The sequence below is a fragment of the Pristiophorus japonicus genome, chromosome 22 (assembly GCF_044704955.1).
Source record: "Pristiophorus japonicus isolate sPriJap1 chromosome 22, sPriJap1.hap1, whole genome shotgun sequence".
Lineage (NCBI taxonomy): Eukaryota > Metazoa > Chordata > Chondrichthyes > Pristiophoridae > Pristiophorus > Pristiophorus japonicus.
The window spans coordinates 34,053,665-34,080,486 of NC_091998.1; the positions used below are offsets into that span (position 1 = coordinate 34,053,665).

At 43.1% G+C, this 26,822-nt stretch overlaps 1 protein-coding gene across 4 annotated transcripts in view; it reads right to left on the bottom strand.

Moving 5' to 3' along the window:
- LOC139234942 (serine/threonine-protein phosphatase 2B catalytic subunit beta isoform) overlaps window positions 1-26,822 on the bottom strand; it is an 83,528-nt gene continuing 56,706 nt past the window's right edge. For 2 of the 4 annotated variants that reach the window (XM_070865913.1, XM_070865915.1), the window contains exons 8-14: window positions 26,063-26,157; window positions 24,650-24,775; window positions 24,453-24,530; window positions 22,864-22,945; window positions 20,583-20,680; window positions 3,817-3,846; window positions 1-1,588 (exon numbers count right to left, since the gene is read on the bottom strand). In XM_070865913.1, the coding sequence (XP_070722014.1) occupies window positions 1,410-1,588; window positions 3,817-3,846; window positions 20,583-20,680; window positions 22,864-22,945; window positions 24,453-24,530; window positions 24,650-24,775; window positions 26,063-26,157 (688 nt within the window). In that variant the 3' untranslated portion in view covers window positions 1-1,409. Of the gene's footprint in view, window positions 1,589-2,846; window positions 3,032-3,816; window positions 3,847-20,582; window positions 20,681-22,863; window positions 22,946-24,452; window positions 24,531-24,649; window positions 24,776-26,062; window positions 26,158-26,822 lie in introns of all 4 variants that reach the window. The other 2 variants (XR_011588368.1, XM_070865914.1) reach the window with 2 other exon arrangements.

Genomic DNA, 26,822 nt, shown 5'->3' on the forward strand with positions numbered 1-26,822 from the left:
CCCATACACAACATTTATTGTGTACCATCTTATAAAATATTTAAATATTTCAGAGCAGGCATGCACCTTCCAGCAGAGACAGAGTTATGTACATGTGCTCATGGCAAACAAAACAGGGAGATGATTTTTTTTTTCTTCTGTGATTTATGTTTCAAGTTGTGTTCGGGTCAGGGGATGGGATGAGAAATGAATCAGGTAGTAAGTGTTTAAAAATGCAACCAAGTACGGTGACAAATCAGTACCGTTAATCAATCAAATAAAACACTACCTTTTTGACATGATGTATTTGAACAAAGCAATCTTATAAAAATTTAACATGCAACCTTGATTTAACACTGCCGCCACGGTCCAGTTTTTAAACAGGGCCATCGCTTGCATTGCGTAGACGGAAACATGTTAAAAAGCCTGAAGCTCTTCCGCCCTGGGGGGGCTCGCAGTACAAGCCAGGCCAATACTCAATGCACTAAAAGGTATCCATTACATTTATGTAACCCTATAGATGCTGTCCTGTACATTATAGATCTATATATTAAATATCTGCAAAAATGATAAAAACATGCATACACAAATTACACAGCTAAGCTTTACAGATTGATATGAATCGAATGTCTTTCCATAATGTACAAAATGCAATTAAAAGTACCTTCCAATTAATATTGTGTGTGGGCTATTAATTCAAAATACAAGTTAAAACTTAAAAGGGGGCCAGATGTCAATTGAACAGAAGCTGGGGCTCTCTGGGCCTGTGTCTTTCCGGGTTAAACAGAGTTGGCTTCTTTCATAGTAAGAAACATCCCTACAAACTACGATGCAGCAATTCGAACACAGGATTAATAACATCCGATGGAAGGAATAAACCGGAGGTCAGCATGTTTCCAAGGCCCTGCCATCCAATACATTTATTTTGGCATTTTCTAAATTTAAAATACATTTTTTGCAGCCTCAGAATTACTTTTTAAGACCATTCTGCCATTTAAAAACGTGTCTTTAGTAGACACCAAATGTTCATCAATAAATAGTCAGCTCTTCGGCATTAATTAGGGTTTCTGTTCAAATTCGGATGGAAATCGACTAAAGCTATTCAGGAACGATTCTGCTTGTAAACCTAACAGGTGTTGAAGTCGATGGGCGTGAGCTGCTATTCTAGATGTGATTTAGTGAAAACAGTAATGACTTTCCAAGGGTCCAGGAATCTTGAATATTTGCTGCATGTACATGAACCTTCATCTACCACAGGCCGCTCTCTCAAAAGCAGGATGGCTTTACAGTATCAGATCATTTAAAGTTCACCAAATTTATTCAGCCATTCAAAATTATGGATAGATCGCCTTGGCCAAGAAACTGAAGCCATTTCAGAAGCTGTGATTCGGGAAGATCTCGGACAATGTGCGTAGGTGAGGGGGGCACGGTCACTGCACGCTGCTGTTGCCAGTTCCATTGTTCTCGTTAGTATTTGTTGTGTTCACTGAATTGATACCGTCTTGCTGGGGAGCATCTTTCCGTGGAGGCATGCGCTCATTAATCCTGTCCAGCCCCTTGGCTTCTTCAAAGCTGCAGATTTTGTGTTGTGGAGAGAACCCTCGGATTGCTGAATGAAATGCAGAATCAATGAGTAAATGATGGAAATGGCACAACGGAAAGTAAATGTACTTAGAAACAATAAAATGCCTGCTCCCAAAAACGGAGGTATTGGACATTTGCAAGAATGTCTTGCTTAACATTAAGTGAAACATTTCAGTGCCATGCTCACCAAAGTTAACAGTCAGTCACCAATCACTGCTCCACTGGAGAAATAGAGCACTGAACACCTGATGGAGAAACTAGTGAGCTTACCAGTCCCATCGTAGCACACTGCTCGAGGGCTAGATCCCCCTGCTGTGCGCGGGCGGGGGGGAGACTGCCTGTGCGGGGGGAGAAGACTGCCTGCGCGGGCGGGAGATTTCCCTGTGACGTAGTGTTCCAATACAGTGGAATAATGTGGTGAAGTTTGGCTGAGAAACAAAGTTACCCCAATATCTGAAAATTGCCACTGTATTCACCTCCCGTGTCCACAGTGCATTGAATGGTGGAAGAGGACAAGACCGTGTGATTAAAACCAGCTATGAACAATCACTGGAAAGGCTTGGTTTTAAAAAGGGGGAAAAAAACTAAGTGTGTGGAAATTATTTTTTTTTGCCATTTTTAATTAGTTTTGTTTGGGTCCTCCATTTTGCAACCAGAACTCTGAGCCGGTCTTTGGGACCGAATTTCCAAATATGCGGCAATGACTGGGAGCCTCGCCACAATTTCCCGCCACTATGGGACAGAACTGTCCGCAGGAATGGAAGGGTGAAGGAGTGGAAGCTCACTAGCCCCAGCAAAAGACTTCAACGCAGGGAACTATGTTGGTGAGTTTGATTTCAAATAACGCTACTTGAAAGAGACAAAAAAAAATTGAGTTTTAAAAGGTTAGGGAGTGCAATCATGCAAAGTGACGGACTCCATGGTTGCATGACTGCTGTCTAAGGATGTGTTTGTGGAGCTTACGGACTGGTACACGAGAAGAATATGGTGTTAGCAGATTTGAACAGTTTTTCAAAGATACTTAGCTATTTGATAAATCTACTAACATCCATGTAAAATCTAAAGAAACATCACGTTTAACAATTAAAAATAGTTTATTACAAAACCAAAGTAGTTTATCAGAGGAAGAAAGCATCTATCTTGTGTAGTCCTGATACCTTACAGTTAACTAAGTCAACACACCAATTCGAGGGCTCCATCACATTTACAGTTTTAAATCTATTACTGTTAATCTTGCACAACCAGGCAGATTGATGTGTTGCGAACAATCTACAAACACTAACCTATATAAAGACAAGGAGCAACCTTATCTTTCACAGATTGTAAGTAAGCTGAAGGCCCAATTCATTACAGCGTTCATTTGGCGAGGCCTGTTGGCAGTTTATTTCGGATGGATATCTACTGGCATTTTACACTTGAGTTGATCTGCCTGATTTCCTCAAACGGACGAGTTCTGATGCACCAATTTCTTCAAGAAGAAATCACCATATATTCAACTGTACATTCACAAAAGTTAAGCAAATGCAAAAACTGAACCACCTTTTGTGAATAGAAATAACCCGATCTTTCCCGCTCTCTCATATTGACAGAGTGCTGCGCGCTGACTCCACAGATGTTGCAACGCCCAACGTTGCCCCCTAGCGTGGTTCAACTCAGCCACTCACTGGATCATCAGTGGCCGGGGGGGCGGGGCGGGGGAGCATGGCCCTTATTTTTTTTAACCACCTACTCCTGAAAGCAGTACAAAAGGCACAGCTCAAAGAAAGCCCAACCTCACCCAGGTTATTTCAGAGGGAAAGACAAGGCGCTGTAATGGGAACTCGCTCAGCTCACTTACGATCAAGATGGTGGTGTACCCAACTTTAAGAGTTAAGCAGAAACATGCACTTACATGCAGTAACTTCAAACACTGGAAAGATTTCACTCTGACATGCAGAAACCAAACTTTAACGAAGCATGCTCCATATAAGTCGACCAAGCTGTTAATGAATACTGCACTAAGATACCAACACACTTCTACAATATTACCTCATAAGGTAATATAGACAGCGAGACCATTAAACCTAACTCACCTTTGCAAAGCAAAAAACACACACACAAATATTCCTCAAGAATATTCTATAGTCACAACAAAAATGAGTGATAGACCAGTTGAATTCCTGCTTGTGCAAGTTAGATACACCCAAAATCTAGATCATTTGCACCCTCCCAACTCTGCACCATATATCTCTGATGCCGACGCACTGGGCGTACCTTCATCAGCCTCAATTGCTTCAACTGTGGCTGTACAGAAGTGAGCAGTTGCATGCAAAATGAATGAGAGAGATGAGTAGCGTAGTATTTCACAGAAATAGCAAGGAACCAAATAGCAGCATAACACACAATCCCCAGACAGAACCGTAATGAACTCCAGATTCAGAACAGCAGCTTTAATATACAAGAGCGTTAATACACAACAGAGCAAATAGAAGTTTCAACCCAAACATTGCACCATTTACTATTTGTTCAAACCATAATACTGAAACGTTTATGCAAAACAATATGAAAATAAATCATTTTAGCTCTTATATTACTTTAGTTTCTTTGACATTATCGTGGCCTCAATGAAAAAAAATCAATAGTTCAGGCATAATTTTATTCTGTAACAGACATGTACCAAAGCACTTTATTAGAGTCAGCAGAACAGACTGGTGATCAGCTATTATACATGGATCGCTCATCCCAAACCATCCTTCAGAATGAACAAACAATCACATTTTCACAAACCGGAATCTGCATCAGAATGGGCAGAACTTTTTCACTTGACGGGGGAACAAGTGACAACTCGGAATGTTAGTTAAAAAGAAAATGGGGACAGGTCTGTGGGGCAGCTTTGTGCGGCGTTGATTTGGGCAAAGGTGTCAATTATTATGTGGCTCCATGGTATACAAATCCACAAGGTGAAAGGTCAATTAAGTATAAGGAGTGTAGGACTGTAACAGATGGGCCAAATAGCTTGTCTCTTGAGCTTTGGTCAATTCTGTCTCCATCACTATTGATACATTCCTTTTTGAAAACATTTTGAATCATTTTTATGTTCATTAATGTGAGGGATGTTAGTGCTGGGGAATAGAAGAGTCTCCATTTCAGGCACCCAGTGCCAAGCATTCCCATAGACAGAGTAAAGCTCCCTTTACTCTACCCCATTGTTCTCTGGAAGTTGCGCTTTGTACTGCGCGGACTGTTACTTTCAATGCGTGGTACCTTTACATTCCTGCGCATACACGGCATTTCCAATGTAAAAGCCTGTGAGCGGCCTGCACGGGACCGTACATGCACACAGCTTAGAGGGAACACTGGCTGCAACTGTACCAAATCCATCCAGAATTACCGATTTTGAGGCTCAATTTCAGCCCTGTCCTGCTATCCCAACCTCAGAGCTGGAGTAGTCAAACTATGATGCTAGATTCAGAATTGGGATTCAATAGCCCGAAAGATAAATAGGTAATGCTGAAATAAATCAATTCATCAATCAAAGGTTTCATATAGTGTGAATATCAATACTGCATTCTCTGCAGTTAAGGCAGTAAAAGAGGACGCTGATGCTCGACATTTCAGCAGAGTTCAAATACCTTATTAATCGATCAGATACGATTCAGTCAGCTCATAGCCAAGCTCGTAGGCTCAAAAAGTCCCTTTTAATTTCCGAGCAAAAGCTCCAAACTTACTGTGTAATCCTTCTATCTCAAGCCCAATTTATTTATTTCTGGTCTCACATAGCTTTCCGGTACCTCACTCAATTGGCCATTCTGCATGTGCAAGCTCAGACCATCAATGTTGGTAGGCTATTCCTCTGTGCAGGCACCACAATCGGTGATGTTCTCAATTGGTGCTCACAGGCTTGCACTTCTCAGTTGGAAAGCAATCAGGAGCAGGAACCCTGGATTTTTCCCCCTCCCCTAGAGGATACCGAGGCATTCTGCAGCTCTGGCGAGATCAGCTAGTTCACTGCAGAGCACCAATTTAATCCGTGATCTTTCTATGTGAATAGTTTAGTACTATACTGGGCAGTGTCCATGTATTGGGAAACCCAGGAGAGGGATTCTAATCTGCATCAGTAAACACAGGAAACGTCAGCAGCTTTCAAAGAGGAGATAGTTTTAAATTTGGCAGCCACTTGCAGTACTGTTCAAAAAATATAAAAATGTGTGTCCTGGAACAATGGGTAAAAGTTGTATGATTAAGCACATCACAACACAGCCATCTGTTTTAGAATGCATATGTACGCTGACTGAAATGGTATAGGAAATCAAATTCTGTTTTTCGCCACAAGTCTTTTGAGCCAGTTAACTCCCTCCAGCATTATTCAGCTTCAGATACCCGGGTCTGTTGCCCGTTGAATGCAAATACACGCCATCTACTGGTGCCCAGGGGATTACCTAACACCTCCCATCAATGTTATCACTAACTTTTAACCTGTAACTTGCCACTCTAGAAAGGAAAGGAATTGCATCGATATAGCACCTTTCATGACCCCAGGACAGCCCAGAGTGCTTTACAGCCAATGAAGTCATTTTGGAGTCCAGGTAATAAAATGCCATAATGTAGGAAAACGCGGCAGCCAATTTCCGCACAGCAAGGTTCCACAAAAGGCAATGAGATACATCACCAGGTAATCAGTTTTTACTGATGTTGGCTGAGGGATAAATATTGGCCAGGACACCGGAGAGAACTCCCCGACTCTTCAAAATAGTGCCGTGGGATCTTTTACATCCACCTAACACCTGACAGTGCAGCACTCCCTCAGTACTGCACTGGGATTGTCGGCATGGATTTTGTGCTCAGTCTCTGGAGTAGGACTTAAACCCACAATCTTTTGACTCAAGAGGCAAGAATGCTACCCATTGAGACACGGCGAGGCACAATATTTCCTCCATCTAAATATAACCATTCATTTGGGTTCTATGAGGGTTTTATAAGGCTTTGGTAGGACCTCATTTGCAATACTGTGTCCAGTTCTGGTCCTGCAGTCCAAGGAGGACTGACTGTAGAGAGAAAGGGAGAGAGAGAAAAAAAGAAAGTCCACCTGAGAGAGCAGACGGGGCCTCGGTTTAACATCGCATCCGAAAGACGGCACCTCCGACAGTACAGCTCTCCCTCAGCACTGCACTGGGATTGTCAGCCTAGATTTGTAAATTTGCAGATGACACCAAATTAGGGGTGAGTTAATACTGAGGAGGACTGCAACACATTACATGAGGACAGTAATAAACTTGCAGCAGGGGCATATACTTGGCAAATGTGAGGGATTAAATTGTGGTAGCAAGAACAGGGAGGTCACTTATTACTGGGAGGGTGAGAGTCTAGATGGGGTAGAGGAACAAAGGGATCTCGGAGTGCAAATGCACAACGTTGTGTCACAGGTTAGCAAGGCCATAAAAAAAGCAAACCAAGCACTAGGGTTTATTTGTAGAGGGATAGAATTGAAAAGAAGGGAAATTATGCTAAACCCTGTATCGAACCTTGTTTAGACCACTTACAGTACTGCGTACAGTTCTGGTCGTCATATTATAAAAAGGATGCAAGAGGCACTGGAGAGGGTGCAGAGATTTACAAGGATTTTATCAGAAATGTGGGAGTATACATAACAGGAAAGGGTCTCTTTTCTCTTGAAAAAAGGCTGAGGGGTGACCCAAGAGGTCTTTAAAATTATGAAAGGTTTTGATAGAGTGGACAGAGAGAGAATGTTTCCACTTGTGGGGAAGAGCATAACTAGAGGCCATCAATAGAAGATAGTCACCAAGAAAATCAATGGAGAATTCAGAATAAACCTATTTGCCCAAAGAGTGATGAGAATGGAACTCGCTACCACAGGGAGTGGTTGAGGCGAATAGTATTCATGCATTTAAGGGGAGGCTAGACAAGTATATGAGGGAGAAGGGAATAGAGGGTTATGCCGATAGATTTAGATGAGGAAAGATGGAGGAGACACAAGTGGAGCATAAACGCCGGCATGGACTGGTTGGGCCGAATGGCCTGTTTCTGCGTCATATATCCGATGTAATCCGATGTAAAACCTCTATTGGGTCACCTCTTAATCTTCTCTGTTCCAAGGAGAACTGTTCTAACTTTTCCAACTTCTCCTCATAACTGAAGTCTCTCATCCCTGGTAACATCCCGGTAAACCTCCTCAGTACCCTTTCGAAGGCCTTTACATCTTTCCTGGAGTGTGGTACCCAGAATGATCCACAATACTCCCAGCTGAGGCCTAACCAGCGATTTATAAAGTTCGAACATGATCTCTTTGCTTTTATATTCTATTTATAAACCCAAGTAACCCATATGCTTTTATGACCACCAAATCAACTTGCCCTGCCACCTTCAAGGATTTGTGGATATGGACAAATCCTCTACACTTTTCAAAATCACACCATTTGCAGTGTACTGTCTTTCCATACTGGTCCTCCCAAAGTACACCTTTGCCTCAACACAACATAATAGAAGAAATAGGAGCAGGAGTCAGCCATAGGGTCCCTCGAGCCTGCTCCGTCATTCAATAAGATTATGGCTGGTCTTCGACCTTAACTCCATTTCCCACCTGATCCCAATATCCCTTGATTCCCCAAGAGTCCAAAGCTCTATCTACCTCAGCCTTGAATATACTCTCAGCCTCCACAGCCCTGTGGGGTAGAGAATTCCAAAGATCACCACCCTCTGAGTGAAGAAATTTCTCATCTCTGTCCTAAATGGCCGACCCCTTTTCCTGAGACTATGGGCTAGAAATTCATCAGCCTGTCGTTTTTGGATAAATAACGTCATTTTTGTGAAGAAATAATAAAAATTGCGCCATTTCTTAACGGGGTAAATTTGGCCACAAAATACGCCCGTCGTTAAAAACCGGCATTGAACAAAGATTTGCGGCTGAAAACGCAATCTCGCCAACTTTAGCCCGAGGCCTATCAACGCCAAAAGTACAGGCCCTGGGAGGAGAGAAAACACAAAAAAAAATGCAAAAAACAAAACATAGAAATTAGGTGCAGGAGAAGGCCATTCGACCCTTCGAGCCTGCACCACCATTCAATAAGATCATAAGTACCTCTTTCCTGCTTTCTCTCCATACCCCTTGATCCCTTAGGCCGTAAGGGCCATATCTAACTTTCTTTTGATCACAAATCATTTACAAGACCCTAAACTAAGTAATCGCTGCGAAAGAATTAATAAAAACTTTTTGCAGGTCTTCATACTTACCGACGTTTCTTATGCCGCAACGCCCGCTTTTCGCGTGTTTTTTTTTTACCCGAGTATGGGTTCGTCGAATGACCAAATTTAGGCGGTGCGATATTTTTTCACGTTGCACCAGGGCAAGCTGCTTTTCGGCGATATTTTGAAAACGCCATTCTTTGGGGAACTTTGTGCACCTCGTTTCAAGAAAAAAGCAGTTTTAACGCAAAGAAATTGTGTTAAAACGTGCGTTAGGCTGGCTAATTTCTCGCCCTATGACTCCCTAGTTCTAAACTCTCCAGCCAGCGAAAAGACAGCCTCAGCATCTACCCTGACAGCCCCTCTCAATCTTATACATATAAGGATACACGAGTTCAGTTCTCTTAAAATAAAAGTTCTGTTTCTTACAGGCAAGAGAGTTAATTATAAATAAGGGTCAAATAAAGGTCTGTTATGAGCGATACTGCAGCAACTGTTTTAAAGATGAAAGCACTGGCACAAAAACCGATGGGACCAAACAGGGCAGATTTATGCAACTAATGCTTTGATACAAAGAAAGTTGTTTTAAGTTTTCACATAGTGAAACAGTGAGCTCATTTAGAGAAGTCAGCAGGGAATTGCCCCAAGCTGAGAAGTTTTTATTACCATTTAATGCAATATTGCTAAATAAGCCTTAATTAAAATGGATTTAGTCAGTTACAATTGACAATTTACCAAAATAAAAGTAAATGCAAATGCTGAATAAAAATGGAAAATGCTGGAAATACACAGTAAATCAGTCAGCATCTGTAAAGCGACAGGCACCTTAATGTTTTGGGTGTAAGAGAAGGGGTCTTGCGGACGGCCTTGCTGAGTGCTTTCACCATTTACTGTAATTATTTCACAATTACTTACCATTCAGTGCTTTTAGTTCAGTGAAGGTCAAGTTTTCAAGTCAGAAATTTATGCTCATCATTTTAAAAATAATCTTCATTTTTGAAATACAAATGCGACAGACAGCACTTCAGAAAATATTCCAGAAAGCGAGGTCCCAAACGAAGAAAGATGGGTGTGCTTGTAGCACAGGAGACAGTGATAGACTGGGTAACACAGACAGGCATTTTACCACATTTATTTTAAACCAACTGTTTGTCTTTAGGGTTTTCCCATAATTCTTGCAGGGCTCCCTTCCCCCCCCCCCCCCGGGGTCCCCACGTACGCCCCCTCCCCCAGGGTCCCCGTCTACCCCCTCCCCCAGGGTCCCCATGCCCCCCCCTTTAAAGGGGGTTTCTGTGCATTTCCTAAAACTAAAACTTAAGTGACAGAGCAAATTTTCTTTCCGCTGAGCAGAATCGAAGATTGGCAGCAAAGCAAAGGGGGGCGGGGGATTATTGGGGAAAAAGCAAAATACTGCGGGATTCTGGAAATCTGGAATAAAAACAGAAAATGCTGACAACATTCAGGTCAGGCAGCATCTGCGGAGAGAGAAACAGCGTTCACGTTTTAGGTTGATCACATTTTGTCAGAACACCAATCTGAAACTCTATGTCTCCCTCACCGCAGGGATTATTGGGATGCTGAAACTAGGCAGCTTGGTGCTCCCCAACAATATTCTAAGCAACTACACCTCAATGAAATCAACAACCATTTTGAGGCCTGGTTTCAATTACATTTTTTTGTGCTCCTTTCCCAGCCAATTTTCTGAAGGCATCGACTCTTTGCTCAGGATCAGTTCCGTCAGTGATGGCCCCGAGATCCCTCACCCAAGTTGTCATAGCTCGTGGGTGAGCCCAGACAACAAGCCTCGACAGACTATGGGACTATGGGGAGGGGAGGAATCACAGCCAATCCTGACCACCATCTTTCACACTTCCAGACAACAATCAGGAGTTGAGATTGTGGTCTAATCTTTCCCGAGCAGAACGAGGGGCATCAGATCTATTGCACCACCCCTACATGCTCAGCATGGACCGGATATTGAACCTGGGCAATCCAGGTGTACGGCTAACATAGTCCCTGGGTAAAGCTAGAGGAATTTTGAAGAAAACCTACATTTAGACAGAAAAATGAGGGGCTTACTTAAAGGCACAGTACCTTCATTTAAACCACTGACACAAGCCATATAGTCATTAATTTACAGACATGCGATACAATGAAGCAATTCTCGCTGAACCAGTCACACCTTTCTGTTCCAGATTTTTCATGGCTTGGCTCTTCTCCCTTCGTAAGTTGGTGGAAGGTTGGGAGGGGAGCAGAAGAGTAGGTGATTTGTCAAATACTTTTTTGTGAATGTAGTGTTACTTTAAAAGGCACTTGTAAACACCATTAATACACACTCCATTATAGTCAAACAACATTAATACACACTCCATTACAGTCAAACACCATTAAAACATACTCCATTACAGTCAAACACCATTAAAACACACTCCATTACAGTCAAACACCATTAATGCACTCCATTATGGTCCAAACAAGAGGCATGTTCAATAGCAGCTGGATTTCTGAACTTCTTGCCTGAAAAGGCACTTGACTATATAGGCCTTTTAATGGTCAAAGCAGCTCTGCAATAGAACAGAGACACGATGGGGGGTCCACCTCCTTTATACCGCAGGGCGGAATCCAGTGAACAGCAGAAAAAGGGCTTTTGCTACAGTGGGCCTTTCCTTGACCGATAGGGAAGGTGGGTGATAGCCGCCTGGGCTGGCCTGCTCGTGGGCCAGCACACAAGGTAACCTACAACCTCCAAAATACCTCACCAGGTGGGTCCCGGTGCACCTGCAGGCAGCATCACCACCTCTGGGCTGCCATTAGCAGCTGTACTTGAAGGGAGGTACCACAGGTTACTGTCCTATTCTAAAGCATACAGTTCAGCGTTTTGGCTTCATTTGTGTCCTCTGTGGTTTAAAACCAGCTTTCCGTGCAACGACTGGACTCCTTGCAATCCAAAAGTTAATAAGCCAGTATTAAAAGGAAAGTACAGTGGGTCACATGAGGTTTGTTTCAAACCCCACGCATTGATTTGGAAAAGCAAGCTTTCATTAAATCCCCAAATGATGAATTTTAATTCTTTGGATTAGGCAAACTAATTGTTTAGCAGCTATGTCTTAAAACAGGATCAATTTAAAGATAACTATTACAGACGCACAGTTAGGCGAGACAGTCGGACTAATTAGATACTGAAAATGCAACCGCTGAGATTCGGATCTCAGTACAAGTCTTCTTAAATCATTGGTGTCAAGAGCCCAAATCATAACCCATGATCTTGACAACCTCCCACATAGCACTCCTCACATACCACAAATGAGCACTGAACAGGTAGGGGGAAAAAAAGCTATGAACGTGCAGTGGAATAAAAACATTTTTAGGATTCTGAAAATGGCAAGGAAGTGGGAAGACAGAAGGATTTGACGAGGGAATGCCAGAGGGCGCGGGAGCAATGCGTGAAAGAGCAGTCACTTGTGCAGGAGTGGGGAAATAGGGAGTAAATAGGGAGGATTGGAAGTGGAGGTCGCGACACGTGGTTACAGATCACTGAGGACGGTTGGGCGGAGCTGTGGATGGATTTGAAGGCGGGGGTCAGGATCTTAAAATGAATTCCACTGGGGCACGGGGAGACAGCACAGTTTTGGAATAGGAGTGATAGTAGTTTAGGGCTTAACGTAGGGGAGGACATAGACCCAGGCATTCAGGGAAAGTTGTTATTTTGTAGAGGCCAGCATGGAGAGGTCTACGCTTAAGGTATTAACTTAAACACAAAATAGTTTCTTTCTCCCCATCAAGAACTTGTTGGTTTACTCAATCTCTTCTTAAAAAGACAATGAAACAACAGTGCAACAGATGACAAAAAAAACTTTTAGATTTACTCCCTTGAAAAATTGGGAGGGGAAAAAAAATATGTATATATATTTAGAATTCCTACGGGTAATGCATATAGTGTCAGCTGTGGCTCAGTGGGTAGCACACTCACCTCTGAGTCAGAAGGTTGTGGGTTCAAGTCCCACTCCAGGGACTTGAGCACCAAAATCTCGGCTGACACTCCAGTGTAGTACTGAGGGAGCGTCGCACTGTCAGAGCTGCCGTCTTTCAGATGAGCTGTTAAACCGAGGCCCCGTCTGCTCTCTCAGGTGGACGTAAAGGATCCCTTGGCACTATTTCGATGAAGAGCAGGGTAGTTATTCCTGGTGTCCTGACCAATATTTATCCCTCAATCAACATAATAAAAACAGTTTATCTGGTCATTATCACATTGCTGTCTGTGGGAACTTGCTGTACGCAAGTTGGCTGCTGCATTTCGCACATTACAACAGTGAATACATTCCAAAAGTAGTTCATTGGCTGTAAAGCACTTTGAGACGTCCAGTGGTCGTGAAAGACGCTATATAAATGCAAGTCTTTCTTTTTGTAAGGCTCCTGAATGCCTGGTTTAGGAGATTGCCAACTCTAATTGAAATAAATGGCAAATAGCAGAAAATCTGGTATCTGCAACATGTCCCGTGGATCAGTGTGCAGCGCCAATGTTCTTCATTTGGCACAAGAGATTTTATTTGCTGGGAAACAGCATTACAGTGCTGCAAGCAAGAGACACAACAAACACGAGAGACAAGAATTTCTGCCTGAAGTGTTGAGGCTTAGAAGTTAATTTTCAACATCTGGGCCTTTATCAGGACCACATTTGCGATAAGGTTTGAGAACAGTCTCGGGATGTGGGCGTCGCTGGCAAGGCCGGCATTTATTGCCCATCTCTAGATGCCCTGGAGTGGCTCGCTCGGCCATTTCAGAGGGTAGGCTGCAGTCACATACATGCCAAACCAGGTCAGGATGCTGGGTTTCCTTCTCTAAAGGTGGTTAGTGAATCAGTTGTGTTTTTACAACAATCCAACAGCTTCATGGTCACAGTTACTGATACCCTGTACCAGCTTATTTACAGATTAAAAAAAACGGAATTAAAATTCTCAAGCTGCCATGGTGGGATTCGGAATTACAGAATGATGTGGCACATAAGGGGGCCATTTGGCCCATGTGTCCTCCGGTTCTCGACCCACCTGCCACCAGAAACAATTTCTCCTTATTTACTCCTCTACTAAAACTCCCCTTAACTTTCTTGGCTCCAAGGAGAACAATCACAGTTTCTCTCGTCTCTCCACATACTAAAGTCCCTCATCCCTGGCATCATTCTAGTAAATCTCCCCTGCACCCTCTCCAAGGCCTTGACATCCTTCCTGAAGTCCAGAACTGAACACAATACTCCAGCTGGGGCCTAACCAGTAATTAATGAAGGTTTTGCATAAGCTCCTTGCTTTTATACTGTATGCTTATGTTTATGTTTATAAAGCCAAAGATCCCGTATGCTTTTCAAACAGTTTTATCTCCTTGACCCGCTATCTTCAATCTTTGTGTATGTGCCTCTCCTGGTCTCTTTGTTCTTGGACCCCCTTTAAAATTGTACCATTAATGGGCTAAGCCAAGATGTTGTTTCCTCCCCAAGATTATGAACACAACTCGTTAGCCTGTCTTGACAATTGATAAACCCGTCACGCTCATTGCATTGGGAGGTGCCTGGCCCCAGGCAATGTTCCCTCTAATTTTTTGGGGGGTGCAAGGCCCCTTTAACTGACTGCGCAGCCCACTCAAATCTCCGCACATGCGCAGTTCCATTGTAAAGCCAGTGAACAGCTGGCGCAGGACCTCCAGACCGCTGACCAGCCGCGCAGCTTAACAGGAACACTGGCCCCACATGCTCAGCAGGGGTTGCAAACATAAAGACAGACATTAAGAAAAAGGTACATAGGCATTGTTTTTAATTGAGGACAGGGGGCTCCAGTAAAGGCCGAAAAGATGAGAATGCAGGACAGTAGTTAGCACTCATTTCGTTTGTCAAGTACAATGACCCACTGCTGGGAGGAAGTGTAATATTTTGTATTATTGCATGAAGACAAATTGTACTGATTGAATTAATATGTTCACTTGCTGTGTGTTAAATAGCTTCAACAATAAGTACATGGCCCCATAAAGTGATTTCTTAGTCCATCATCAAAAAGATTGATAAAGCATATGCAAGGGCACATGCAAAAGACATGGGGAGCGAAATTGGTCTTCACCCTCCGTGAATCAGCAGCCCGTTCTATAAAACACTTAATTTTCTTTTTCATTGAAAACCAGGCAAGGTGTAAATCAGGCTGCCCATTCATGACTAGCGCATTTCACCCGACTGGCAAAGATCAATTTCACCCCCACGAGGGGGACACATTGTAACCAGGAGGTGTAACACTCATTTTTACACCTCCTGGTTATGTTGAATTTTCTGAAGAGGTAACAGAGCGAGTAGACAATGGTAATGCAGTAAATGTAGTTTATCTATATTTTCAAAAGGCCTTTGATAAGCTACTCCATAATAGACTGATATACAAGGTCAGCGAATGCAGAGTCAGAGGACAAGTAACAGAATGGATAGCTAGCTGGCTTCAAGACAGAAAGCAGAGAGTCGGGGTAAAAGTAGCAGGTGGTGGGTAGTGGTGTTCCACAAGGATCAGTGCTGGAACCATTGTTGTTCACAATTTATATTAATGATTTACACTTTGGAATCAAAAATACTTTCTAAATTTGCGGACGACAACAAATTGGGTGATAGTCAACACTGAGGAGGACTGCAACAAATTACAGGAGGACATTAATAAACTTGCAGAATGGGCATATAATTAGCAAATTAAGTTCAACACAGATAAGTGTGAGGTATTACATTTCGGTTGCAAGACTAGGGAGGTCACATTACTGGAGGGTGAGTATTTAGGTGGGGTAGAGGAACAAAGGGATCTCGGAGTACAAATACACAAATCACAATGTTGTGACACAGGTCAGCAAGGCCATAAAAAAAGCAAACCAAGCACTCGGGTTTATTTCTAGAGATATAGGGTTAGAGTTTCCCTAATCTGTTTTTCTGGCGTCCTCACCCAAGGTGCATCGTTTTTGTCTGCCTCCAAGCCCGCCGAAAAAAGACGTCAGTATTCTGGCCGCTCCCCAACCTCTCTTCGGTCGTGGCGCAGCGTGGCCCAATGGATTGGGGGCGGAGCCAGGTCCCGGTGCTGAAAACAGTGCTGGGACCTCTGCACATGCGCGCTAGAGTCTGCGCGCATGTGCAGCAGCTCCTGGCAGGCTGTTTCTGCAAATGCCCGCTGCAAGCTGTGTGGGAGGGGCCCGAAGCACGCTGTCCCTCGCCCTGGCCGAATGGGTTCCCCTCATTGGCGGCCCACTGTGTTCCCCAAGATAGGACTTCTATCTTTTATTTGTTATTTACTGATTGATTTTGATGCTTTAGGTGCAGGGTTCCTTCTACTTTCTTTAATTAATTGCTGATTACTTTTTGTGCTTTGTTTGGTACTTAGTGGCGCTTTAAATGTAGTTACTTGCGCCAGTTCCTTAACTCTAGGTAAGGTTTTTCTGTGCGGACAGAAGTGGCAACATGTGTTGCCCCAAGTTAGTTTGGAGCAACTATTTGCTAGCCAAACGCCTAAAACAGGGGTAAGTGGCTGGGAACGCCCCCTTTGGAAAAAAAAACCTAACTCACTTATACTGATGCAAATTAAATGGCCAGAATTGCAACTGAAAAGATAGTCCAGAAAAGTTCAGTTGCTCCAAAAAAAGAGCAGCTCCTGGGGAAATTTGGGCCCCATATAGAATTTAAAAGTAGGGAGGTTATGCTAAACCTGTATCGAACCTTGCTTAGACCACACTTGGAGTACTGCGTACAGTTCTGGTCGCCATATTATAAAAATGAAAGAGGCACTGGAGAGGGTGCAGAGTAGATTTACAAGGATGATACCAGAAATGCGAGAGTAGACATATCAGGAAAGGATGAACAGGCCAGGTCTCTTCTCTTGAAAAAAATACTGAGGTGTGACCTAATAGACATCTAAAATTATCAAAGGTTTTGATGGTGGATAGAGAATGTTTCCATTTGTGCGGAAGAGCATAACTCGAGGCCATCAATATAAGATAGTCATCAAAAAATCTAATTGGGAATTCTGAAGAAAATTCTTTACCCAGAGATTGGTGAGAATGTGGAACTCACTACCATAGGGAATGGTTGAAACAAATAGATGTATTTAAAGGGAAACTCGACAAGCATATGAGGGAGAAAGGAATAGAGGGTTATGTGGATAGATTTAGATGAGGAAAGACTGGAGGAGGCTCAAGTGCAGCATAAATACAGACATGGACTGGTTGGGCCGAATGGCCTGTTTCTGTGCCATATATTCTATGTAATGTAATCCTATGCAACTATCATACAAATAGATAGTGTATAGTGTGGGTCAACTCCATGTGCATGCAGTCTGCTTACTGGAGCATCTGACCCCACTGAACCAGAGAAAGTACCCATAACTGATATGAATTTGTAATGGACTTGCCTTATTGTAAAGACAGGTCAAATCAGTTCTAAATGGGATGCCTACAAGCAGTTTGATACGGTCCCTGACGCTGAGTTGTGCTTAACAAGGTGCAACACTTTTCTCTGCTTCTCAAAACATTCAAGAAATTAATTTTGATTCTTACAAATAAAAGTTCACCAATCATTATATAAGAGGGCAAAACACTGGCACAAGAAAGATTTGATCTGTAAAGCTGAATGATCACTATATTGTCAGTAAAACCAAAATTTCACTATTTTATGTCTAGAAAAGCTTGGAATGTGCATTTATGAAGCAGTACCAGTCTGGTCACCAGGATTTTAGTAATGTAATGGTGGCACATATAATTTTCCACTGCAAGTGCAAATTATAAATCATTAGGATTTCAGCAAAGTGTAACGTGAACATTTAACATTTTTAACAACTCTGAAAAATCAGATGAGTGAGAGAAATCATTTTAATTTGGGTAACACTGGGATGAAATATTTGTGCTTACATATCATGGAGTGACTTTACTCAGATGCAACCAACTGAGGAGATATTACAGCAATCTGACGCTGCCAATAATCTGTAAGGAAAGAGATCAGGCAAGGAAGTATATTATGCAGCTAATCCTACCCCAGTTGTGGGTGAACTTTCAAAGCCCAAAATCAGGGATGACACTAGTAAACAGTTAAAAAGGCAAGGACTAAGCAGGGGAAGTTGGCAATGGTTTGTGAAAGATAGATTGTGCTCAATTAATTGAATTGAATTTTTTAAGGAAATCAAGGTGTATAGATAAAATTAATGTGATGGTTGTTGTGTATATAGATTCCCAGAAAGCATTTGATAACATGCCACATAAGAGACTTGCTATAATTTTAAGGCCTTTTGTATTACAGGGCGTATGGCTACATGGATAGAAAGCTGGCAAGAGGACAAAGTTGAGGTAACGGGTTGTTTATCAGATTGGTGGGATGCAGACCTCATTGGGCAGCAGGGACCTGTGCCATTCATACAATGGTAGATGCAGCTCAATGCAGCGAAACGTGAACGAATACATTTTCGGAAAAAGGAAGAGTGAATGGACATATATGCAATACAGTAAGGTCCTGAACAGATTGCAGGAACAGACAGATGTAGCAGAGTACATATACACATCTTGAAACAACTTTTGTTTATATGACACCTTTAACATCACAAGGCACTTCAGAGGTATTATACGATAAAAATTTGACACTGAGCCGCATAAGTAGAAATTAGCGCAGGGCTTGGTTAAAGAGGGAGGTTTTAAGGAGTGTCGAAGGAGGAAAGAGAGGTAGAGAGGTTGAGAGTTTTAGACAGGGAGATCCAGAGCTAAAGGTGGTAGAAAAAAAACTAAATAGCTTTTATTTTTAGTGTTCGTGTGTAAAAGCAAGACATTCGTTAGACCACACAGTACTGTGTAGTAGTGGGCAGGATATGAGAGCCATTGATGGGGTCCAGTGAGAATAGACCACCTATGGAACAAGCTGCCGTTCCATGTGGTGGATGCAGACTCACTGAATTCCTTCCAGCAAAAGCTGAATGTGTTTCTGGCTGCGGCAGAGATTAACTCTTACAGAAGGTAGGTACTGTAAGGAATTTAATGGCCAGAGTGATCTCCTGGACTAGTTTAGATCGCCTAAATGGGAGAGGAATTTCCCAGATCTTTCCCCTCCCAAATTGGCCTGGGTTTATCATCTGTTTTTTGCCTCTCCCAGGAGATCACGTGGTTTGGGGTGGGGTGGTGTGTATATGTTGTGATACACAAGGTATCGCAATTGTGTGGAACAGGCTCGACGGACCAGAGAGTCTTTATCTGTCCGTCATTTTTTGTATGTTCGTAAAACGATACCAGGAATGAAAGGTCATCATTGTGAAGAAAGGTTCTAAAAACTTTCCCTTCCCCTTGAACAAAGGTGGTTATGGGAAAAAATCCAATAAAAGTTTGAAAAATAAGATGACAAATAATGTCAGACTGTTAAATCACTGGTTGGTGAATCAGTGACGAGGGGGCACAGAAGGGATCAATAACTCTATGTTTCTAAAACATGAGAAGTCGGAATAATTGTGTTTCACAGAGGGTTGTTACAATGGAACGTTTATAAGTGGCTAATGAAGCAGAGACTGTAACATCATTTCAAGGGGAACTGGATAAGCATTTTACCAGGAAGACAATAAAAAGATGTGTGCAAGAACAAGGAAATGGGATTTAGGGTAGATAGCTTCGGTTCAACAACTAGTATCAGCACAGGCCTCTTTCTATGATGCTATGCGCACACACTCATACACTCGCAAACATTGAAATATGTTCCAACTGAATTTGTGAAATATTTTGAAAAGCAGCTCTCCCCCTCCCAGTGTTGCAAAGTATTTAAATCAAACCAGTTTACAGTTGGAATTCCACAGACCATTTTTATTTGGAATAAAAACAAGTGTGCACATTTAAATGAAGCTTAATCACGAGCTAATACTGGGATAAAAGTTTTTTCCCATTCCATTGACAGAGCCTCAAAAGATTTGATCACAATTTCAAACACACACACTTGCGCAAGCAACCATCTAAAGTGCCAATATAGGTTATTAACATACAGACGGTACAATATACCCTCCAAAGACACTTCTGACACAGTTACAGACATATATCTACACCTAACACTGACAGTCACATAAGACTGTGTGTATCTGTGGAGAAGGAAAGGCATGTTACAAGTTCTGAAGACAATTCAGGCAGGCTGGCAGCGGAGAGACACCAGTACAAGATACACAGTATACACAAACATGAACAAAGAGGACAAATACTTGGGTGTCATTTCAGCGGGTATGTGTGATAGCACTGCTTTACAGATGTACTCCAGTACTCCATGTACCCCTCCTTATTTATTCCCCATCCCAAGTAAAGACTGCAATAGAATACACAAATAGCAATGGGTTATAGTATGGGATGAGGCTTGTAAATGTTTGTGTTCTTAACACAAGACTTGGCATGTATGATCATGGTCAACTGAAGTGGACATGTTATGCACTGTCTGTTTAGCTAAAGCCACTAAGGATTGCAGTTTACAAGATTTAAAATATTTGAATGTCTGAATTCACAACATAAGACAACTCTGCGAAAATAATCAGCTTCTCTGAAAATATCAATACAGGGTACTCCAGCCCTGAAGCAGCTTCTAAACAAAATTAAAATCCAAGAAAAATAAAAGAATTCATTTCTATGAGAAAACATGACCAATACTTGGCTATCACATCTATACCCTGGTTAGCGTGCATTCAAATCGCCCGGGTTACATGGAACATTACACTTTGATCAGCCACCGAGACAGGAGCTAAAAAGCATTGCGAATTCCCAACATGCATTATGTGCGGTGCTAGTGAAACAACGAGATGTGCCCCAATCTGCCTGAGGCACAGGAAGAGGCAATGCATCATTACCACTTTGTAGGGTCTGTCGTCCTCCTGCCAAGACTCCACTTGGTAGCATCCCAGTGGGAGTTAATCCCTTCAGCGTCAGCACACTCTCACTCTCCTCTCTGTAAATGTGGATCATTGAGAACGTATTCAGAACTATTGCATAAGGGAAATAAAATTCCTACATAATGCATACTGAACATGCTTTATCAATTGAAGAGAAATTGCTATTTACATTCCCCCTGCTCCTGAAGATTCTGACTCATGCTGGGGCAATCCCTCATCGAAGTGGACAGTTTTCATCTGAATGTCATTCAGTATTCTGTCAAGTCCACCCCTATACTCATCAGACACCATAGAAGCATTGAAATTTACAGCACGGAAGGCGGCCATTTCGGCCCATCGTGTCCGTGCTGGCCAAGAGGCTATCCAGCCTAATCCCACTTTCCAGCTCTTGGTCCGTAGCCCTGCAGGTTACTGCACTTCAAGTGCACATCCAAGTACTTTTTAAATGTGGTGAGGGTTTCTGCCTCTACCACCCTTTCAGGCAGTGAGTTCCAACCCTCTGGGTGAAGAAATTTCCCCTCAAATCCCCTCTAAACCTTCTACCAATTACTTTAAATTTATGCCCACTTGGTGATGACCCCTCTGCTTAGGGAAATAGGTCCGTCCTATCCACTATATCTAGGGCCCTCATAATTTTAAATACACCTCAATGAGGTCTCCCCTCAGCCTCCTCTATTCCAAGGAAAGCAAACCCAGCCTATCCAATCTGTACTCATAGCCAAGATTCTCCACTCCCGACAACATCCTCGTAAATCTCCTCTGTAGCCTCTCCAGTGCAATCACGTCCTTCCTGTAATGCGGTAACCAGAAGTGCACGCAGTAATCCAGCTGTGGCCTAACTAATGTTTTAGACAGTTCAACCCCCCCTGCTCTTGTATTCTATGTCTTGGCTAATAAAGGCAAGCATTCCTTATGCCTTCTTAACCACCTTATCCACCTGACCTGCTACCTTCAGGAACCTGTGGACATGCACTCCAAGATCCCTTTGTTCCTCTACACTTCAGTGTCCTACCATTTAATGTGTATTCCCTTGCCTTGTTAGTCCTCCCCAAATGCATTACCTTACACTTCTCCGGATTGAATTCCATTTGCCACTGTTCTGCCCACCTGATCAGTTCATTGATATCTTCCTGCAGTCTATAGCTTTCTTCTTCATTATCAACCACACAGCCGATTTTAGTGTCATCTGCAAACTTCTCAATCATAGCCCCTACATTCAAGACTAAGTCATTGATGTATCCCACAAAAAGCAAGGGACCTAATATTGAGCCCTGCAGAACCCCACTGGAAACAGCCTTCCATTCACAAAAACACCCATCAACCTCGGCTTCCTGCCCGTGAGCCAATTTAGGATCCAATTTGCCACTTTGCCCTGGATCCCATTGGCTTTTACTTTCGTGACCAGTCTGCCATGTGGGACCTTATCAAAAGCCTTGCTGAAATCCACATGCACTACATCAAATGCACCATCCTCATCGACTCTCCTTGTTACCTCCTCAAAAAATTTAATCAAGTTAGTCAGACACAACCGTCCCTTAACAAATCCGTGCTGACTGTCCTTGATTAATCTGTCTTTCTAAATGAAGATTTATCCTGTCCTTCAGAATTTTTTTCAATAATTTTTCCACCGCCGAGGTTAGGCTGACTGGCCTGTAATTACTTGGTCTATCCCTTTCTCTTTTTAAACAAAGGTACCACATTAGCAGTCCTCTGTGCACTTTGTGGGGGTGGAGTGGGGTTACGGAGTTGTGATCAGGAATGAGATCAGCTATCTCAGGTCAGGGGATTGAATTTCGGACAATCCCGTTCAGCACCACACCTTACTCACCGAGCTATGATGGGAATGGGGGAGCAATTTTTGCCTTGTAAAGCCATGCTTTTATTTTATTTTGATTTAGAAAAGAGTTTAGCAAATTGGAGCCACTGTAGCGTCTAGAGACAGATCAAGAACTAGCATGGAGGACACAATGCATGGATCAACTCGGGCTCAACTTTACATTTGTTAACAACTTGCATTTATATAGCACCTTTAACGTTCCAAGGCGTTTCACAGGATCAATCAAACAAAATTTGACACCAAGCCACATTAAGGAGAGATTAGGACAGGTGACCAAAAGCTTGGTCAAAGAGGTAGGTTTTAAGGAGCGTCTTAAAAGGAGAGAAACCCAATATTATTAAAAAAGAAACCCACATTCGATCACTCTGCCAATGACAAGGTGTGAACCGGAGGAACCCTCACCTGAGCACCGAGAAGACTCTGGCCATTTTGCCAATCGCTCGAATCTTGTTCCTAATGATCTCTTTCCGAGCTGCAGCTGTGCCTATTTAAAAAAAAAAATTAAAAATGCTTCAAGCTTCTTTGTAATAATGTTTCCACATTGCATTCTTTGCTTATACATCTCTCTCCCATCCAAAGAGCTAATGGAAATGGATTCCAACCCATTCAGAGGGCACTAATGTGCCAATGAGATTCTGGCCTCCATCATGGGAGGAATACTGCTGCAGCAAGACTTGGGGACAAACTGAGACTGGTGGCCAGATAGTTCAGGGGTGGGCGGAGGAACTCTCTATAAAAAGTTTCTGAAATCTTTGGGTGGGTGGGGTTGAATAAGTTGGCCTGCATTACACAAAGCAATGCGTTTCTTCAAGCGACTATTTACCTTCCCGGAAATTCTGGCAGTGTGTTTGGCACATTACAGAGACCTCTGCAAACAACAAAAGCAGTGTTTGTGATAATGGTGCCTGAAAACAAAGGCTTGTACGGATTTTTCCTTGTCCTCACCTTTCACCCCATGAGCCTCCACATTCAACGGATCATGGTCTGCCGCCTCCAGCGTGATCCCACCACCAATCACATCTCCCCCTCCCCTCCCCTCTCAGCATTCCGAAGGGACCGTTCCCTCCGCGGCACCCTGGTCCATTCCGCAGTCACCCCCCAGGACGCCCGCCCCTTTCCACGGCACCTTCCCGTGCAAGCGCAGGAGATGCAACCACTGCCCTTTTACCTCCTCCCTTCCCACTGTCCAGGGCCCCAAACACTCCTCCTAGGTGAAACATTGATTTACTTGCACTTCTTTCAATTTAGTATACTGTATTTGCTGCTCACGATGTGGTCTCCTTTACATTGGGGACACCAAGCGAAGATTGGGTGACCGCTTTGCAGAACACCTCCGTTCAGCCCATAAGCGTGACCCCGAGCTTCCGGTCGCCTGTCACTTTAATTCCCCTCTCCACCCCCACTCTGACCTCTCTGTCCTCGACCTCCTACACTGTTCCAAAGAAGCTCCACGCAAGCTCGAGGAACAGCACCTCATCTTTTGTTTAGGCATTTTACAGCCTTCTGGACTCAACATCGAGTTCAACAATTTTAGATAACCTCTGCCTATATTTTTTTTCCCTTTCCTCCTTTGTTTTTTTTTACACTCCCCCCTCTTTCCCATGGCAGGTGATGATTCCACCACTCACCCCATCTAGACTCATCTTTTGTTTCCTAACTTGTGCCATTACCATCTCATTTTTGCCCATCATCCCTTTTGTCGCTCGAATCTCTCCTGCCTTCCACCCTATCACAGACCTTCCCTTTTGTCCTTTCACTGCCCCTGCACTTCAAGAATCTGTTACTCTCAAACTTTTCCAGTTCTGACGAGAGGTCACAGAACTGAAACGTTAACTGTTTCTCTCTCCACAGATGCTGCCTGACCCGCTAAGATTTCCAGCATTCTCTATTTTTATTATGGATTTAACACGTTCTCCAAACTCTTACAGCCCCAATATCCATTGTTTAACGGATCAAGCGACCCACTGATTAAGTACAAAATGTTCTCTTACCGTCAAATGCGTCGTCTCCCTCAGACATGAGCTCATCATCAGAGCAGATATTGAGGACGTTAACTAGCATCTCTGTTACTGTATGATAGAAATAAAGTGTCTTTAATTTGGGTTTACCATTCATTACCACATTTCAATTTTTACCTTGCCAATATTTTAAATTTACCTTTAGTAAAATGAGTGTTCAATAGCTATACCTTTTTCCCCGACAAACGGCAGCGACCACGTAAAGACGTCCATGAAGTTAGGCAGCCAGTAGGGATGAGGAGAACAGTTGAACTGTCGAATATTCATCACATTGTTTTCATACTTCAACACAGCAGCTGAAATGAAAGACGGTTTCGCAGTGATGTACTAAACATTGCTGTGGAAAGTAGGGAGAGAGGTTTCAAAAAGAAAAAAAGAAGTTTCGGCTGTTTCTAATAAAATACTGAATTCAACTGTAGGAGGGCTGAGTTAGTGAATGTACTGTGCAAGGTTAAACAGAGCTACACTGGCCTGGCATTCCCTGGGTGGTTGCTGAATTAGCTCATACACAGAGGTGGCCTAAACGCAGCAATAATTGGCCTCAATGGCTCAGAGGCACGGAAAAGAAAATGAAAATCAGCTGATCGCTACAACTTGTATTTATATAGCGCCTTTAACGTAGTAAAACTTCCTAAGGCGCTTCACGTACAAGATTATGAGGGGGCTTGACAAGGTGGATGCAGAGAGGATGTTTCCACTGATAGGGGAGACTAGAACTAGGGGGCATGATCTTAGAATAAGGGGCTGCCCATTTAAAACAGAGATGAGGAGGAATTTCTTCTCTGAGGATTGTAAATCTGTGAAATTCGCTGCCCCAGAGAGCTGTGGAAGCTGGGCCATTGAATAAATTTAACAGAGATAGACAGTTTCTTAACCGATAAGGGAATAAGGGGTTATGGGGAGCGGGCAGGGAAGTGGACCTGAGTCATGGATCAGCCATGATTGTATTAAATGGTGGAGCAGGCTCGAGGGGACGTATGGCATGCTCCTATTTACTATTTCATATGTTCACAGGAGTGTTTTAAGACAAAATAAATAAATATGACACCGAGCCACATAAAAAATGAGGTCAAAGAACGACTTTAAGGAACGACTTAAAGGAGGAAAGAGAGGTAGAGAGGTGGAGAGGTTTAGGCAGGGAGTTCCAGAGCTTGGGGCCCAGGCAGCTGAGAGCACGGCCACCAATGATTGAGCAATTATAATCAGGAATGCTCAAGACAGAATTTGAGGAGCGCAGACATCTCATTGGGGGGGGGGGGGGGGGGGGGGGGGTTGTGAGGCTGAAGGAGATTACTATCCAGTGTACCCTGCTGCAAATTAATGTGGCACACAAGAGAGAGTGCACGAGAGCAAGCGAGCGAGAGAAAACGAGGACGTGCACAGACAGTCGACCATGGCGATCCCTACAGTCCAATATTCTATGGATACTCGTGTTCTGGGTGTATAGATTACAATGTACTCTGCGAGCATCCAATGCACATCAGTACATGAGCTACTGTCAGTATTTCGGATAAAAGGGAAGAATAAAAAGGAACTTGAATACTGGGAGTGTAATCCTATGAAAAAAGCTTCAAAGAACTTACCTTTATTATTATAGACATCTAAATAGTTTGGTGCAGAAAAGATTGTAATTAATGATGGGAACCCAGTGGTTTGGCTTTTCCTGTACATTCTGTAGCTGTAGAAACAAAACAATTATATTTTTTGATTACATAATGAATTTAAAATCAATACTGAAACCATCCCCCTGGTACTTATTACCACTTCAAAATGTCTGAAAGCACTTTACAGGCAAAGTACTTTTGAAGTGCAGTCAATTATTATGTAAGGAATGGTGGCAGCCAATTTATGTACAGCAAGCTCCCACACAGCAATGAGATAAATGATCAGATAATCTGTTTTAGTGATGTTGGTTAAGGGATACATGTTTGCCAGGACTCCGGGAGAATTCCCAAAGCTTTCTTCACAGTGCCACGGGATCTCTTACATCACGTAATAAACTAAGGCCCCACCTCCTTAATCATTTCATCCAAATGGCAGCACCTTGAACAATTCAGCACTCCCTCAGTCGTTAACTTAGATTGTGTGCTCAAATAGCTGGGGTGAGGCTTCAACCCACGACCTTCTGCCTCAGAATGAGTGCTACTGCAGTGGGTCAGCTCCAGCAAACCCAGCGCAGTCTGGTGGAAGGGTTCTATTTGAAATGCGGCCCAACAACGTGTCATAATGGGCATGATCCTCCAGGATGGCTGATGTGGGAAATGGAAAAATTCCACACACACACATTGGGGCAGAACTGCCCAACTCAGACACTTGTGGTCCTAGCAGCCCAACCCTGTTTGC